Genomic DNA, 19,409 nt, shown 5'->3' with positions numbered 1-19,409 from the left:
GAATCTGGATTCTGTAGTATCTAAGGAAATTTGTAGTTGTTTTCTCCTCACAAGACAATTCCAAGATCTCTGAGCATTATTTCAACAAATCTTTTAATAATCAAGAGACACAATGGAGTCCCAACTCAAGTCAAATCATGTTACCAATATCTGGAATCATCTCAATTAAAATGGAACACTTTCACAAAGACATCAATTCTACTATATGAAAACAACACAAAACAGGGTAAGAATATGAGATCAGTACACAATATTATTAAATAATGCCTCTATTCCCAAAGCACATCCACTTCTAGTATTTTACAGTGTTCCCACCAAATTTCCACAGAGTAGAGACAATAAATATACAGGCAACTTACAATTTAAAAAACCCAGCATGGACAACATCCTCCAAAATGGTGGGACAAGAATAACTTCCATGAACTGACTGTGAGACCTTGAACAACTGCCTAACATTTTTCTGTTTCTTCTGTAAAATGGGGCTACTAACACCCAGCCTCGCTATCTCATAAGGTAATTCTGAGTATAAGATACAGGTTCTGAGAAAAAGTTTTGATAAGTTGAGTGCCATAAAAAGACATGTTTGTTTCCTAAAGAACCTAGCAAAATCTTGACTGTAATGCTAGTTAGTTAGTAAATATTAATACACATCAGTCTGTTTTGATGCTATAAGTTATAGGATACTTCTTTCACTTATAAATATATTGAACACTTACAATTTGCCTGACACTGTCCTAGGTTCCGAGGATACAACAGTGAACAAGACAGATAGAAAACAGATAGAAGAGGTCTCAGACTTTCTCTTGTTTGTGTGTTTGGGGTGGGGAGGGGTGGGGGTATGTCAAGGGCTGGGATAAAACCAAGTAAACAAATATAGAATTTTCTGACAGAGCGTAAGATGTGGAGAGGGCAAAGGTAGGTCAACTTTAGAGTGTACTTTCAGAAAAGGTAAATTCATTTCTATTTTAATACAATTTATGAGTGATTTTTTAAAGAATCAGTTTATCAAGAAATAGGAGAATTTGGATTTGTTTATAACAGAAACTCTCCATGGGAGTTTAGGGAAGAGTTCTTAAATGCGAACACTTGAATGGACTCCAGGAGAGGCTGAGACCCCCTGTAAAGGGAAGCAACATTTTTCTGGGTAGAGAGTCATTTGGCAGCATTTAATAGTTTCTCTAAAGGAGTACCATCAAAGGGAAATTTCTGAGATGCAAGCATTCTATACCTTTCAACATGGTAGCCGCTAACCATATGGAATATTGAACATTTGAAACACGGCTAGTAATAATGAGGAAATGAATTTTTCATTTTATGTAACTTTAAATAATTAAATTTAAAATTAAATAGCTGCATGTGGCTAACGACTGCCATATCCGACAGCGCAGCTCTAAGGAGTTTGTGACCAGAACCACTATGTACCTAAATGGGAGAATCAGGTTCATGTACAAAGGATGGCACTTCTTCATAAACCCACAGTTAGTTTCTGATGAGCCCGATAAAGGGTTCAGATTATATCCAGTTTTTCATCCCTGGCACAACGCTGATTCTAGTAAATGTTTCATGAATGTTTGTTGAAATGTTTCATGAATGGAAAAATTGCCTTCTCGGCCTTCCTTTATTTCCCAATCCATGGTTTCTTAATAGATGATATGACTTGGTTTATGAAGTTGTGTGCCGTTCCTGGTGCCAGGCCTTTGTGATGTTGGTGCCTCTCCCCACCCGGTTTGTCAACCCATCACCTCCTCTGTGAGGCCTGTCCCAGTTTTCCTAGGTAGAATTAATCTCTCCTACCCTCTGTACACACTTCTACTGCAGCACTCAGAAGCATATACCATCATTTTTGTTGGTTTACAGGCTTATCTTTCATGCTATATCATTTGAGGTGGTAGGACATACTCGGTACAAGCGCTTCCGTGTAGACAAATCTGGATTCAGTTCACCTGCAACTTGCTAGATGTATGAACTTGGGAAAGACATTGAACTTCTTTAAGCTTCTGTTCCTTCCTCTATAAAGCCGGGATAATATAATACACTACTATGTATAAAATAGATAACTAATGAGAACCTACTGTACAGCGCAGGGAACTCTACTCAATGCTCTGTGGTGACCTAAATGGGAAGGAAATCCAAAAAAGAGGGGCTATATGCATACATATAGCTGATTCACTGCTGTACAGCAGAAACTAACACAACATTGTAAAGCAGCTATACTTCAATAAAATTTTTTTTTAAAAAGCTGGGATAATATAGTAATTGAAACAAAATATAGTATCTACATTAAAGGTTGCAATAAAGATAAACTAAGACAAAGAATGTAAACTGCATAGTGCCTAAGCATAAACATTCAATACATTTTTGTTGTTGTGGTTAGTCTGTGAACTCCTGGGAAATACATTAGATTACTATATGTTACATTCCCTTTTCTCCTTCATTCCTGGCACCTTACACAAAGCCTGACACAGTGTAAATCTTTAATAAATGTTTATTAAGTTGAAACGATGGAAAATTTACTTCCCCAGCCTTCCAACTAATTTCCACCTCTAAATACAGTGTCAGGGGCTTCCCTGGTGGCTCAGTGGTTAAGAATCCACCTGCCAATGCAAGGGACACGGGTTCGAACCCCGGTCCGGGAAGATCCCACATGCCGCAGAGCAAATAAGCCTGCACACCACAACTACAGAGCCGGCACTCTAGAGCCCGAGAGCCGCAACTACTGAGGCTGCATGCCACAACTACTGAGGCCCGCTCGCCTAGAGCCCGTGCTGTGCAACAAGAGAAGCCATCGCGATGAGAAGCCCGCGCACCGTAAGGAAGAGTAGCCCCCGCTCACCGCAGCTAGAGAAAGCCCGCATGCAGCAACGAAGACCCAATGCAGCCAATAAATAAATAAATAAATTTATTTTAAAAAAAATACAGTGTCAGTCATTTTTAAACAATACATTTAAACAAAATAACGTGCTGCCAAGTCTACAACCAGAAATATGTTCAAAATTGTAATTATTATAAAAATGATTCGAGCTCCTCTTTTAGCTGGAAATTCAAAAGGTAAGATTCTATTCTGAAAAAAATATTAAAACAGACAACATTATATTATACTGTTTATGTTTTAATTATAATCTATATTTTACTTCAGAGAAAACAAAGCGGGCTTAAAGGTATACTCTTTACTTATCTGATTTTCCATTGACTATTGGGAGAAATCTACTGTGAAACTAGTTAAGTAAATTAATGTTTTTTGATCTCTTTTTATTTTTCTCATCACAACGCATAGTTTGAAATAAATCTTATATCATTACCCCATACACAGTTATACATATGTATAAATAACTGAAACAAAATTTCCGTGAAATAACACTTATCCTTACCTCTTGACGGGCACTCTGACATTTCTATTGTATTCCTATTCTATTCTATTCTAAATTTTTAATGCTGGTCACAAGTCACAGTATAGATATCATGACCCAGTGGGATCTGAGACTTGCCATTTTAAAAACACTGCATGAAATCATGTACTTTAAAATGTTTTTTCAAGTGTCCAAGGCATTAATGCTAGAACTGCCTAGTGTTTAACTTGGAAGAATGGTGCTAATTTTACACACTATCCAGTGAAGAACTATAGGGAAAACACACTTAGATTTAGTCTCAATGAGATACTCACCTGCCTGCAACCCTATAGTAATCTCACCACCCCAGCTTCTCACCCCAGTCTTCTGGTTCTGACTGAGCCATCTTTGACAGAGATCTGTTACTGGAATCTCAAGCAAAAGTGCCCCATGTTTCCTCAGTCCAGTGGCAGAAGCCCCACCGCCAGCATCTGCGAACCTCCGCCTACCTTTAGCAGGCTTCATGCTCATGATTTCCATGGCAAATCCCAACGACGTGCAGCTGTGACAAGGACTAATTTGACCTGGATTTTCTAACTCCGGAAACTGCATTACCATTCTTAGCTTACTCACAGCAACTGAAAATGAGACTAGGTAAGGAGTGACAGAGGCCAGAGGTTGTGGGGTTTACTGATTAACTTCATTACCGAGCAGAATATTTGTAAATGTTTATGAGAAAAGTCCTCGATGCCAAATTGCCTAGTAAGCTGGAAACCAGTCTCTTAGATAAACATTTTTGGGGAGCACGTTCCAATTTAGGAATTTTTAGAGGACAGATTCTTGTTCAGTGGCTCTAAAAGTGGATTTGGGGGTCAAATGCCATGTTCTACGTCTTGACATTCGTTCCTCTCAAAAGGATACAGATTGGTATAATTTTGTAATGTCAGGAAGCATTAAAGCATAATACTTATCAGCGTGAGGTAAACTAATCTGGGTTTATATCCAGTGTTATGGGTGGAAGTGTGTCCCCTCCTAATCCCATAGGACTGGTGTCCTTATACAAATGGGAAATTTGTATTTCAGAGACAGAAACTCATAGAGAAAAGACAATGTGAAGACACACAAGGAAAATGTCATCTACAAGCCAGGAAGAGAGGCCAGGAACAGATCCTTCCCTCTCAGCCTTCAGAAAGAACCCACCCAGCTAACACCTTGATTTTGGACTTCTAGCCTCCAGAATGGTAAAACAATACATTTCTGTCATTTAAGCCACCCAGTCTGTGGTATTTTATTACAGCAGCCTTAGCAAACTAATACATGTAGGCTCCCTTGGCACTCACTAGCTCTGTGGACCATGGACAAATTCCTGAACCATTTTCTTTTCTTTTTTTAACATCTTTATTGGAGTATAATTGCTTTACATTGTTGTGTTAGTTGCTGCTATATAACAAAGTGAATCAGCTATATCTATACATATATCCGCATAACCCCTCCCTCTTGCGTCTCCCTCCCACCCTCCCTATCCCACCCCTCTAGGTGGTCACAAAGCACAAGCTGATCTCCCTGTGCTATGCGGCTGCTTCCCGCAAGCTGTCTATTTTACATTTGGTAGTGTATATATGTCCATGCCACTCTCTCACTTCGTCTCAGCTTACCCTTCCCCCTCCCCGTGTCCTCAAGTCCATTCTCTATGTCTGCGTCTTTATTCCTGTCTTGCCCCTAGCTGAACCATTTTCTGCCTCAGTTTCCTCATCTGTAAAATGGGACTGATAATCATGCAACCTCATAGAGTTATTATGAGGATTAAATAAAATAATATTTATTAAATGCTTAGCAGAGTGTGTGGCTAAGTGTGTGGCATCATTATACCGATATTATAATTATTTAGCCTTGGACTCTTGTTGTAGGGCGGCTTGCTTCCTGAGCAGGAATAATTTCTGCAGCATAACTTGTGGATACCAAGCTTGTGACTGTTGGGTATTTTTTGGAAGGGAGGGCTTCAGAATAGGACTCAGTAGGTCCAGGGTTGAGCTTAGGGATAATGCAACCAGACACACTGTGTCACCTTAGGACAGTCTCTCAGCTTCTGTGGACCTCATTTGTCTACATCAACAGATGGTAAAACAGAGCTAATAATTCCTGCTCTACTTCCCTCATGGACCCGTTGTGAAGATAAAATAACATAATAAGTGTGAAAGCAGTTTTAAAAGGCAAATGTGATCTATATAAACGTGATAATCACTGCTAAGCCATTTCCTCAGCCTTTACAGGTTTACAAGGTGGTTCTACATGCATTATCTCATCTGATCCTTACTTGCACCCTTTGAGGAAGGTATAATTTATGATGCCCATTATCTTTTACCCTATTTTACAGACATGGAAGGTCAACTCAGTGAAGTTAAATGATTTGTCTAAAGTCACCCAGCTATTAAGGGATGAAGCAAAGGCTGTAACCAAGGTCTTCTCGCTCAAAACCTTGTGGTGAAAAAACTAAAGCACACTTGCCCTAATTGCCAAGAAAAAGGAAAGAATGATGGTTCCTAGGTCTATTTCAGCTTGGATTGCTCAACCAAGAATCACCATTTGCAAAGCTGTTCTCAATCCTCAGTTTACTTCTAACCTCATTCTCCCCCCCTCACAACCCAAGAGCTATACTTGCCTTGAGGGACTCTAAGCTGGAAGAGCTACCCAAAGGCTAAGAACCAGGACAAACTATCTTTGAATTTTATATTTCAAGAATTCTCTACTGAGTTTTTCACTGGTCAAACAGATGAGCCTATCTGTTGCCCTCAGAAACTTCAATACTAAAAAAGAAATGAGCAGGATAATTTAGCTGACCCAGGAAACCCTTGTTGCTGAGTGAAATTCACACAGGATGTTCTCATAATAAGACTAATTGAATCCCTTTGCTTCTTTTGCAGTGAGGACCAACTGCTTCGTGCTATTTTTTTTTCCCCAAGGTACATTTTTCCCCTACAGGTCTGTGCTGTTTGAAACAGTAGCCACTAACCATATATGGCTACTTACATTTAAGTTAATTTAAATTATGTAAAATTAGAATCAGTTCCTCAGTTACACTAGTTACACACTAGTGATCAGTAGCCACGTGTGGTTAGTGGTTACTGCATTAGACAAAGTAAATCTACAGCATTTTTATCATCACAGAAAGTTCTATTGGACAGCACTGTTGTAGACGGTACTTGGGGCAATGTGAATAAAATGCCAGTCACGGCAAGGAGGGGCATTAGATATGATGCTATAAAAAATAGGGAAGTCCCAGAGCAAGTGCTGGCAATGCTTTTCTGAGAACTATCCCTGAGAATAGACTTGGCTAACAGACTTTGAGTGAAATAATCTCACTGGAAAGACCTTCTCCACTGAGAAGGTGAACAGGAGTGTTCTCTTAACCTGAATCCGTAATCATCCAATTCCGATTCCTTGTCCTGACTATACTTTGGTTGTCTACTTACTATCTATGGAAATTCAGCAGATTCTTTGACATCTTTAAATCTCCATTTTCTCAGCAGTAAAAGGGGAATAGTAATGGTATCTACCTTATAGGAGTGTTATGAGAATTAATATTAATGGCAAATACTTACAGAGTACTTACAATGTGCCAGGCATTCTTCTGAGAATTCTATTAAATAAGACAAGTAACTTGCACAAAGTTAAAGAATTTGCCTAAGACCACATACCAGTAAATGGCAGAGATGGGACTGAATGAGAGTCCACTAACAAATGTAAAATGTGCTTAGCATGACGCCTGACATATAGAAAGCACTCAAGAAATGGTAGCTGTTATGATCACAATTTTTTTTATCACTGTAAATGTATAAATTTGCAGTCTGTTTTCATAGTCAACCTTTCTCAGTTTGGTTATTCTGAGAGCCCCTGAGACCTGTTTCTTAGCCTGCAAGATTGAGAGCCAGGCTCTGGATGGCAATGGATTTGCCCACTAGCTGGCCAACATGCACCTCATCACATGCATTTTCCAAACTATGCATGCCCTATCTAAAAGAAGCAGTAACTTATGTTGTAATAAGGAAAGGCTCTTCTGATATTTCTTTTCCTTCTCCCATTTCTTAACCTCACTAACAAGAGCACCAGATCTGAGAATCCTGGGAGAGCAAAAACCAAAGCCACAGGGAATTAGTAAAAAATCTTAGAGACTGCTTCAATCTGTGGAAGAGATATGGATAAGAAATGGTAGTGACAAAATATTTAAATTATGCTAAAGCAACGTTCCATTTTGTCTGAGACAGTGGTATCTTTCCATCTTCTGGAAACTTTTGGCTTTGATTGACCCATCAAGTCAGAACTACATTCACTTGTGTTAAACTCAGTGAGATGGAAAAAGACTTGAAATCAAATGTCAGAAATATTACACAACACTGCATCTCAAGACCTTTAATTGTATTTTAAAACATCCAGCTGATTCTGTAACATCTGAAAGATTGTTTTAATTTAAGCGAAAGACATAGGCAAGAACCAGATTCCAATAAAAATAAAGCTACCCAGAGAAAATGAGCATGAACAGCTGAGAAAAGCATAACGTTATGAGAAGTAGCTAAAGGAAATGAAGTGTGAGTGAATAGGATTATATAGAATCTGCCCTCCTGCCCCTTGCTAGGCCTCATTCAGAATGGGGCTTTGGAAAGACTACTAGAAACAATAATAAAAATTATACAAAAATGTGGATTCCATAGCTGTTGTTAGCAATGCTGTAATGCCAAGGAGAGATAGAACATGAGTTTTTTTCTTAGAGCACCGAGACATTTAGTTCCATATTGTTGGTTTTTGTTGGCTCCTTGAAAATTCTTAGCACTCAACAATGATAAGATTAACAGAACTTCCTCCCTTTAATAAGTAGAGTGGTGTTTATCATTCTAACAATTTAAATAATAACTACATTTCAAACCCTGGGGTAGCGATACTGCTTTATGATGCCTTGAGATTTACAGAACACTTTCCACACAGCTATTCAATCCTCCAACAAACTGTGAAGTGAATGTCATTATTATTCCCATTTTACAGGGGAGAAAACTGAAGTTCAGAGAGTCTCAGTTGCCTCTGAGACTTTATTTCTTTCAATTTCATTGCTTATTTCCACTCACATTCATTGAACGTTTCCCAGTATCACCAAGCTAAAGGAACGGGACCCATTGTACTGGAAACATTTAGTACAGGAACATAAGATTGTACCTTTTCTTGCTTATTCTGTGCTATTATTAGAATGCTTTTCTATTTACTGAGTCTTTAAAATTCTGTGATTTTTTTTTCTTTAGTTCTTAAACCACAATTTGCTAAAAGGATACATAGATTTTAATTAACATGTCACATTCTACCTATTCACTATGTCAAACCATGGGAAGCTGTGGACTTTGTCATTATTACCTCTTATTATGCACTAATTGCATAAGACCCTGCCTTCTTCATTCATCAGAGAAGCCTTTATTAACCCACTAAATTAATCTTTGACCAAGTTTCCTGGCTTTCAGGATCTCCCAAAGGAAAGCAGACTTGTCTCTCTTAGGTCACCACCTCCTTCCATCCTGCGTTCTGCATGTGGACTGAGTTACCAATGAGCTAGATTCCCATCTGGATTTGTTAGGGACGTGTGGCAGCAGAATAAGTTAGAGGACCTCACAAGGTGACTCCAGCCCCATCTCTGTAATTCTATTCTAAGTTTCTTTCCTTCTTTTCTACAAGGGCCAGCCTAAGGAAACAGAGCTATAGAGCAAATCTCCACTTTTCCCCTCACCTACCACGCCCCACACCATCTTAGCTTTCCTTTAAACACTCCAATTGACTTTGGGGGGAAATCACATTAATACTGTGTGGCAGCCCCTCTGGTGAGGATGCACATCCTTGGACCCACCTCTCATTTCAGCTGCAGCTGTAGCAGATAATCACGCGCGAGCTCAGACTCACTTCACATTGGCACTCTGCTGCACATCTCTTTGCTTTCTTCCCAGAGCTTCTCCAATGCCACAGGAGACCACTTAGCTTGATTCCACTGGGAGCAGCAGAAGCACAGCCCAGAAGTGCAGAGAAGTTAATGCCCCCAAGGGCGACCCTCAACCAATGGGAGCCAGAGGTCGGTTAATAACTGCCCCCATGCCCGGTGCCTCAGTGGACAATTCTCTCTGCTTCTCCCAGTGGAATCAAGCTCCCCTTGCCCACAGCAGCGATCTTCATAATTCATCTCGTCTTGGTTTTCCCTCCTTCCCTGTCTCATCACCCCAGTCCTTTGCTCCTGCTCCCTGGGATGGATGACCTCTCACATAAACTGCCTGCACACAAGTCGTTGCCTCAGACTCTGCTTTTCAGGGTAACCATTTATATGGGTGGAGATGCGTCCCCTTCTTGAGCAAAGCCTTTAGAGTGAGGGGTCCACAGCCCTCTCTAGAAGCAGCTGAAAGTTCTCACTCAAGAGGTCATTGGTGTCTCCACTGCCCATTAGTGAGTGCCCATCAGTATTTGTTGAGTAATCTTTATGTCACCTTCTCTATGTCTTAAATTAAATCCCAGTGTCTTGGGATTAATTATGGCCTTTAGAGTAACCTGCAGGAAGGGGGACCATGCCCAGGACCACCTTGAAAGTCATGTCATGTCAGATGAGTACCACTGAGTCCAAGTCACCACTTCCTGACACAACAACTGTAGCAATTTGTGGACTCAAATGCTAATTCTAGGTTGTCCTAGAATTCCCAGCCTAATAATCTCCTTTTACCAGCCCTGATTAATGGAAATATGGGGTCCAGAGCCAGTTCTCTAGACTCTTTCGACTTGCCTAAATAAAAACGAGAAGACAAGGCCCTTCCAAGTCATTCTAGACTTTGGGCCTTTGCATTTGCTATTTCTTCCACCTAGAATGTTCCCTTTGGCTCTGTCTTTCTCAGCTCAGTTGTCAACTCCCCAGAGGCCTCCCCTGACCACACCAGTTAGAGCAGGTTCATTCTTCCAGTCACCATGACATCACCCTGTTTTGTTGTTTCCATAGCACTTACCACTACCTGATATTATTTCATTTACCCATTCCTTTGCCTGTTTCTTTTCCTGTCTTCTTCCCTGCTTTATTCCAACCTCCAGCATATGGTCAGTGTTCAATGTTTCGTTGGAAGAAATTATAGCCATCCATATGCAATCCAGTAAACCTCACTTGCCCTTGTTCTAACAACATGATGGCTGTTTTTGATTACAGTTAGACCACTGGAAAAGAGTACAGCTCTCTGGCTAATGGAGCCCATGAGTTAACACTTCTGAACCTCGGGCACATCTCAAGATCTAGGAGTGGTGACTTAGGCACTGTGGGCTACTCATCCATGAGCCACAGTCCTTTCCCTGGTGCTCTGTACCCTAAGCTCAGGGTAGGAGGTCCATAGAATCCATCAGTGTCATCAGGACATAAAAGAAGATGGGCAGGAGGAATAAAGGGGTCAAAATGCTCTTTGTCCTCCCCTTTGGTGGACCTTTAGTACAGGTATGTTTTCCCCTGGGGGAAAGAGGTGTGGGGAAAAAAATGCTTAGACCTGGCTCTAGAACTTAATGGGGAAGAGGAAAAGGAGTCCCAATGGTCACATGGCTCTAATTAGTTTCCCAAGAGAGGTGGACCAGATGAAGACTTGAGGAAATGGCTCCAGCTGGGAATAACAGTTATGCATTGCAGCTTATGCATCTTGTGCTATATATTCTAAGAAACCTTAAAAGAAGTGTTAGGAAACTGTAAAAGAATGTAGTCCAGCAAAGGAGGTATGAGGGAAGAGCACCACTGAAAGAAAGCATGAACCACGGTGCTTCCTTAGCAATCATTTTCAGATGCTTCTAACTTGACAGCTCCTTCACAACTTTTTCTCTATCTACTTACATCTTTTTCACCTCATGACAACTGAGGTCAACTTTCAACCTGATGGGCTTGCTTAAAGTGGGCTAGTTTGTAAGAAAGATCTTACCCTTTCCTCTTGATGTATGTACAAATTAGAGCTGAATGGATTTGTTTAATAATGATGACACCAGAGTTTAGATTTGGAGATCTTAACATGCAGTCGTAAAATTTCAGAGCAGGAAATGGAGTTTATATGTGAAAAAAATCATCTCAAGTGTAATTTTCTTTAGTCTGTGATATGCACCTACAGTCCTAATCATCCTATGAGTTCTGATGGGTAGATCACAAATTATAAAGATGTCCATACATTGATTTTTTTAAGGACCATAGAAAGGTAGGCCAGAAGCAAATGGTCAAGTGTCCAGACATGGAGGTAGGTGTCCCACTGCCCTTGACTGTATCCACAGGATGAAGAGAAGCCAACTGGATGGAATAGATGTAGCAAGTATGTCTGAGAACTAGCATTGCATAAATAATAACTGCTGCCTTTGATCTCTCTGAGAGTTACTGATAAACGTCTCTTTTTCCCCTAAACCTCTTTTCTCCTTCCCTCTATTATTTATTATTTGATTCTTATTTATCAAGTACATACTAGGATTAATAAAATACAGTCACTGTCCTTAGATACTCTTATACTGAATGGTGGCTGGTAGACATGTAAATAGATAATAAAATAATGACCCCTCCTTGGAAATGACCTGATAAACCATTGCACACTAAAGCTAATGACTGGTAGGTAATCGTATAAGCTATTGATTAATGTCTCCCAGGGATTTCTGCAACCAAATAGGGGATCGTGCCTTAACACATTGAATTTTGTGAATTTCAAGTGTTTGCATTTTCACTATCATCATCAATCATGGTTGATATATTAATATAGAGTGAAAAACTGGGAGCATCCAAGCCTCCCAGCAGAGTTATAATGCAGAAGGGAATTATTTTAAGAGTGGCAGGAAGCTGCCCTGCCCCACCCAAAATATTGCCCCTGCCGGCATTTTGCTGATGTTCTCAATTCAGACTCTTTATAATGAGATGTTATTTTATAAATGCATAAAGTGGAGCAATAGATCATTTTATGGTACCATCTAGTTACAGATCTACTGAAAACAACTTCGTACAATTTGTCCTCAATCTAGCTTAAATGACTAATCCTGACACTGTGCCATATTTCCTGCAGCACCAAAAGAATGGTGGAAAGGAAACCTGTCGCAGAGCTATAACCTAAGTAACCTCAGACTTTAATAGGTATAATATTAAACCATAAGAATCATGATTTCATAACTTAGTACAGGCTATAATAATATTAGAATTAGCCCTAGAACGGGAATGCATTTCTACTCCCAGCTCTGTTAATTATCTAGCCTCATGGCCTTGGACAAGTCACAAAGCTCCCTGAGTCTTGCAGTCCTCATCTATAAAAAAGAAGACCATTAGGTTCAATGAATCCAAGGTCCGATTTACCTCTAACCTTGCATAGTAGCTAACATCCATTGAGTACTTAGAAGGAACAAAAAAATTTTCTGGACTCTCTGTTGGACTTAGGTTTTTTTTCTTATGTATGTCCAAATTGCAGTTTGTTTTTACTAATATTCAAATGAACTTGACAACTTACCAAATAAATTGTCAGAAAGAGAAAATTCATCTGTGGCAGGTAAGTGGGAGTGTTCAATGAGATTCATTTTTGATCCCATCCAAACTTTCCTGTTTGAGAATGTATCTTCGTTATGGTGGTCTTCAAAAAAATCCCCTGAAAGGTAAATAAATACATAGAGTGTTTGGGGAGGGTAGGGGGGTGATTATGAAAGAGAGGGAGAGAGAGAGAGCAAGCTAATCTTAAAAAGCACATGTGGCTCCCTTTGTAGACATTTTATCATAGCTTTTCTGTACATATCTTTCCTCAACATTTACCATTTTTGTACCTCATTTGGACTTATAAATATCTAAGCTATATGCCTTCAGAATAGATACTCTCTAATTTATCTGGGAAAACACCATATGTTTTCATTTGTTTCAGCACTTGGGGGATTTGGGCAAGATATGATGATGTTTTGTTATGTCTTTATTTCTTTTACATGTAGAAAAAACAGAAACAGATATAAAAGCCTTGATTAAAATGGGATGAATTGATGATTTATTATCTTAAATTTTATTCTAAAGTTGAACAGGTCTTTGCAAAGACACAAAAGTGGTTCAAGACAACTTCCTCCTTCCTTCTTTCTTAAGTCGAGTAGGCATCATATTAGCAGATAAAAAATTCAGAAAGTGTTCACCCAAGATCATCTTTATTTTCACCTTTTAGAGAAAATTTCAAGGGCTTGTATTTTCACTCTCATGGTCTACCTTGATCATATCTAGGGTAAAAGAAGTTATGGTAAAAACAAAACAAAACAAAACAGTGGTAAATCTCACCAAAATGTCTGAAGTTTCATCCTGAGGAGATGTCCAGAATGCATCCAAAAATCCAAGAGATGCAGTGTTCACTTCTAGCTATATCTCTAGGTCTTGTTTTCTTCCTTCCTTGCTTCCTTTCTTCCTTCCTTCCAATGTCTCCTACCTCCCTGAAAAAGTAATGAGAAAAGTTGAATAATGAAAATGTATGCTATCAGAACTTTTTTCCAAGGCTGTTTTCTGAGGATGATTTTTTAAACCTTTCATCCTATCTCCACCAAGAAATCATTTCATTTACAAATACTCACTTATACTTGCTACTCAGAAAGAGAATACAGGGTTTTTGTTGGACAAATATTTATTTCATTAGAACTTCCCTACTATTCATGTCTCTATTTCTTTCTCCCTCACTCAGCAAAATGTTCCAGCTCAAGCAGAAGTGAGAGCTCAAGCAGACATCTGGCTGATGGTAAGGTAGTCCACCAGACTACATTTGCTGCGTTCATTCATTTATTCATGTTTTCAACAAATATTTATTGAGGACTTACTCTGAACTAACCTCTGTGTTGGATCTTTGGAAATAAAATGGTTAAAGGAAAAAAAAAATCATCCAAAATCTATGACATCAAGCTTAATGAGGAAAAAAAGACATTAAAAAACAATCACAGGAATACATAGATGATTACATATTAACTTGAAAGCTGTTGATGAAGGCAAAGATGAGGATACTCTAATGGGGAGAGGCTGGGTGTGAAAAGGAGTTGAGGTAGAGAAGTAGCTGGAGGAAAATGTGGTTTTGAGGGCAATTTTTAGAGGTAGGCAATACTAGGTCACATCTAGAATACACCAGAGAAGTTGAAGAAATGAGAGAGAGAGCAGCTCCTGTGAAACGATACAAGCTGTGTCCACTGTAGGAATGCAGACATATCTGGGTCCATCTGGGAACCAATGGCCTGGCCCTACCAAAGTCTGCTATCCAGTAAGCCAAGGGGCTTGTTAGGAGAAAACCCATCCTAAAGTCAGAAGGAACCAGGAACCATGATCTTCACCTCAAATAAAACCTCAGTCCTTAGAGGAATGTGTAATTCTCAATGTGGCACAGTGTTTGACCAACCCAAACTAGATTCAAGAGGCCTTCTTGCCACCCTGAGGTGAGAAGGGAAAGGACTATAAATAAATATGAGTCTGAAAGTATTGAAGTGTAAGATAGATCTTCCAAAAGAATGCAACAAGTAGCAGAGAGCTCATTTCAACTCCACCGTCACCCTCAAACAACTCCGCCATGTATCACAGTGGCGCTTTGACTCCAAGAGGACTCCAGGCCTTTCTGGGGCAATTGTGAAACAGCAGTACCACGCCAGGTATCACCATAACCAGTGGAGATGTGCCCAGCAGAGGAACCGTGGCCACTGGTTGGGCACTGCTCTCCCCCATGGACACAAAAAGTAGTGGAAGAAGTGGCCAGAGTAGACGTGATTATGAAAAAACATAAAGAGACACCAAGGCATTCCTGAAATACCTGCAGGGGGTGGAGGCCTCTGATAGGGAACTGGAGGTCTTGAGGAATAAGCCAGTAAAAGGTCAGTTGTCACTATTGATGGGACCTCATTCATACTCATAAGCTAGCTGAGAACTAGGGAAATTCAACTTTCACGATGTGCATATGAATTGTATAGGTATCTATTCAATGTGTATATTTTAATACATATATGAATTATGTATAACAATTGTGTATATGTGTCTGCATATCATATAATAAGTAGGTTGAAAATCTCCCCCAAATTCAGGCAATTATTGTTTTAAATAGTTACCCTTATCTTTGGAGTAGAAAATTCAACAGTTTCCCATAATAATAATTTCCAGGAGTCCACAAATGAGCAAAGTCAGGAATTTTTCCTAATATTCAATCCAAAGTTACCCTCTGTCATTTAAGACCCACTTGCTCTGGTCTTTAAAAAACAATAGGACATTTCAGCTCTGTGACTCTTACTTTGGGTTTCCCTCCGTGCTTTTTCTCACATTTGTCTTTTTTAACTTTCCGTCCTGGTCACCAAGCTCCCCCATACTTCCACAGCACATTACAACTCTCTAATATTTTCCATGTATGCTCATTTTCATTCTGGATTCTTATATTTCCCTGTATATATTCATATAAACTTGGCATCTTTAATTCAAGTAACTGGCACACAATAGGCCCCTAAGAAATATTGGCTCAATCAAATGATCTGTATTAATTGTTTCTACTGCTTAGTTCTGCCAGACTCTCTGACACTCAGCATGCTCTTCCTGGAGAAATGGCATAAGACTAGGATTTCATTCTCTTATTGGCAAAAGGGACAAAATTTACTAGTTTCTCGCCTGAATGAAAGTCCAATTCTCCTAATTCTGCATCATTTGGGTTATTACACCTGGCTGGAGATCCACTATGTGGGTGCCCCTGCTTAGCCAATAACAAAAAGCCCTCCAGAATCCAGACAGTTGACCGAGTCTGCTCAAATCAGGTCTGTTGGTTTATGATTCCTGAAGGGGTTTAATAGAAAGGAAACTCTTTCATTTTTGAAATGGTAACACAAGCACATGGTAAGCAATTCAAACAGTAAACTGAAAAATAAGTCTTCCTTTAAGCTCTGTCATGCATTTTCCTTACCAACCGCCATAGCTGGTTTCTTGTGTATCCTTCTGATACTATGCCCTCTCTTAGCATAAAGGTCCCCATACCTTAAACTGGTGTCTGGCACACTATTGCCTGCAGGCCAAAGCTGGCCCGCCACCTGGTTTTGTAACGCCTGTGAGCTAAGAATGGTTTTACATTTTCAAATAGTTGGGAAAAAATCAGAAGAAAAATATTTCATGACATGTGAAAATTACATGAAATTCACATTTAAGTGTTTATAAATAAAGTTTTATTGGCCCACAGCCACATCCATTTGTTTCTGGACTATCTATGGCTTCTTTCTCAATGGCAGAGTTGAGTAGTTGCAACGCACACTGTATGACCCACAAAGCCAAGATTTACCATCTAGCCCTTTGCAGAAAAAGTTTAATTCCTGCCTTAAACAAATAACAGAAGAAATTCAAAAAAAAAAAAAATCAAAGTAACATCATAGGTAAACTATGAATAACTGTAATGAGTACCTTGGAGATGTAAATCAACTTAATTATATACATCCCATGATAGTAGGGTCTTCTTTACCTCTTAACAGCTCCTTCCTGGGTTTGGCAGCTTTAGCCTTAATTGCCTTAAGTGATTTAAGTGAACACCTACTATGTCCCAAGCATTTGGCAAATGTTTCCACTTATGTTATTTCTTTCATGAGGGTTACTTCTGTGTCCTTTCTCTAATACTCTTCACCCTCTTGTTAGGGGAAGAAATGCAATAGGAGAATAACTCGCTGCAAGTTCTAAGGAAGATCTTAGCTCTGGAGTCTTTTTTTCCCCTTTGAATCCTCCCTTTCATATAAGGAGTCATTTTATAGGTTCAGAATAAGCAACGGGTATTCTCTACTCTAGTGGCCTTTGAATTTTTTTCGTTTCCCCCCTAAACGAAGTTTTAAAAAACACTATGTTCCCTCAACACATTTTTGGGTTGACATCTAGAGTTTTTCACTGAAAAATAAAATAGTTGCAAAAAATGTAATTTCTGACATATTGCAAAAATTGGCATTTTTACATGTCATTACATTACTCAGATCTATTCAATTAAATCTAAATACCACAGCAACTTAATATCCTTCTTCATCCTTCTAAAAAATACAAGAAAATGTTCTTTAAAATTTGGAAAAATTTTTAACCATTCCTGTCCTTTTTTGAGTTCCCATTTCATTCTACTTCACTGCAGAATTTTACCCTAACGTAGCACATTTTAATGGTTGAATGTCTATTTTTTGGTTGAATGTCATTTATATACAAATGTCTAAATTTTGTATATAAATTTGGATTTTAAAAATTTCCAATGACTTTAAGATTTTAAGTATTTAGATAAAAATGTTTCTGGATTAAGTTTATTACTAGCTATCATTAATAATGCTTATTAGAATTTCTCTACAAATAGGGTGGTTCACTCTCTCCCATGCCACAGCACGAGTGGAGAAAGCAGTTTGGTATGGAGGAAAGAGCGTGCAGACAGGAGACAGGATTGTTGGGCAACAGCCCTAGCCAGCACTGGCAGAGCACACGCACTAGGGGAAGAACATCTTCTTAGAAATACAGGTAAAGGTTCTGATTAAATAATGAACTTTGAGCAACTGCAGACAGAGAGCCTAAGAATTCTCTGGAGTTAGTAATAAAAGCCCAGCTAGCAGGGAGCCATCATTTCTATTCAGGTGAATTCATGTATGTGTTAAGACACAAAGTATTAAGTTTGGAATCAGAGCAGATAAAGAAAAATACCTTCTCTAACTTCATGCACTGTTTTCCTGAAAATTTGTTAAAATTTATTTTCCAAATGAAAGTATTTTTAAAATAAAAGGGTCATTGCAGAAAATTCAGACAATACAGAAAAGCATTTACAAAATGCCAGGTGGCATTCTGTAATTTTGTTCCAATTTACACTCCCACCAGCAGTGGATAAGAGTGCCTGTCTCACCACAACTTCATTGGTGTTATCTACTCCCACTTTCAACAGTCTTTTCTAATTTGCCAGTGACAAATCTTATCTCACTGTATTAAATTGCATTTCCTCGAATATGTGTGAAATTGAAAAAAATTTTTTATATTGTCTATATGTGATAGTTTCTTTCTATTTTTTATGTCCTTTGCCATTTTTCTTTGGAAGTGTTCTCTTTTTTTTAATTGACTTAGAGGAGTTCTTTGTTTATTGAATGTATTAGCATTCTGGTATATTTACTACAAACATTTTCATTTGTCTTTTAATTATCTTTACTTGAAAAGATTTGCATTGTATGTAGTTAAATATATTAGATTTTTTTAAAGCTTACTTTTATTGCTTTTTATTTTTAGTTTTTAGTACAGGGTGAATTTTGTCAGAATTGCTTGTTGAATAGTTTTCCCCTTTCCCATTGATTTATAATTTTTCTTTTATTGAGACTGAATTTAGTTTTCCATTGATCATACAGTTACATCTGTTCCAACATCATGTTTTCCTGTTATTGTTCATTCTTTTTCAACATTTTCTAAGGTATTCTCACCTTCTCATTCTCTGTGATAAACTATCACATCTTGTATCACATTTAAAAAAAAAAAAGTTTCTTTGGGAGTTTGATATGGTACCAAACCCCTATATATTTAGGTAGGAAGATTTATATCTTTATAACATTCAGTTTTGCCTTTCAGGGGCAAGGTATGTCTCCATTTATTCAAATGTATTTTTATAACTCTCAATTTTGTAGATTTTTTTCCATTTATGTCCCAACTTCTCCATGGATGCATCCCCTGTCATTTATCTTCCCCCTCCTCATGTGGTCATTAATGATTTAACATCATCTGTTGTCTTCTCCACTATATTGTAAACTCCTAGAAGGCAGGAATCATAGCTTACATTACTTTTGTACCCCCCATCGCAGCTAACAGTGTTATGCATACACAGAAATAATAGCTGTGATCTAGTACAGATGTCAAGGGGGATGAAGCATGGGACTTCCCTGGTGGTCCAGTGGTTAAGACTCTGCATTTCCAATGCAGGAGGTGCAGGTTCAATCCCTGATCGGGGAAGTAAGATCCCACATGTCACATGACGCGGCCAAAAAAAAATTTGGGGCGGGGGGGCAATGAAGCATGAGAAGATTAGAAAGGAGAGGGAAGGAATGGGAATTTGAGATTAGCAGAGGCAAACTATTTATATAGAATGGATT

The 19,409-nt window shown here is 38.7% G+C and overlaps 1 protein-coding gene across 5 annotated transcripts in view; it reads right to left on the bottom strand.

Moving 5' to 3' along the window:
* NR1H4 (nuclear receptor subfamily 1 group H member 4) overlaps positions 1–19,409 on the bottom strand; it is a 71,031-nt gene that overhangs the window by 41,087 nt on the left and 10,535 nt on the right. For 2 of the 5 annotated variants that reach the window (XM_036865940.1, XM_036865941.1), the window contains exons 2-3: positions 13,621–13,769; positions 12,824–12,958 (exon numbers count right to left, since the gene is read on the bottom strand). In XM_036865940.1, coding sequence (XP_036721835.1) covers positions 12,824–12,902 — 79 coding nt within the window. In that variant the 5' untranslated portion in view covers positions 12,903–12,958; positions 13,621–13,769. Of the gene's footprint in view, positions 1–3,835; positions 3,966–12,823; positions 12,959–13,620; positions 13,770–19,409 lie in introns of those variants that run through there. The other 3 variants (XM_036865938.1, XM_036865939.1, XM_036865942.1) reach the window with 3 other exon arrangements.

Source organism: Balaenoptera musculus, chromosome 10 (genome assembly GCF_009873245.2).
Source record: "Balaenoptera musculus isolate JJ_BM4_2016_0621 chromosome 10, mBalMus1.pri.v3, whole genome shotgun sequence".
Classification (NCBI taxonomy): Eukaryota; Metazoa; Chordata; class Mammalia; order Artiodactyla; family Balaenopteridae; genus Balaenoptera; species Balaenoptera musculus.
Note: the sequence above shows the minus strand (reverse complement) of the source record. Positions and strands in the feature narration are given on the sequence as shown.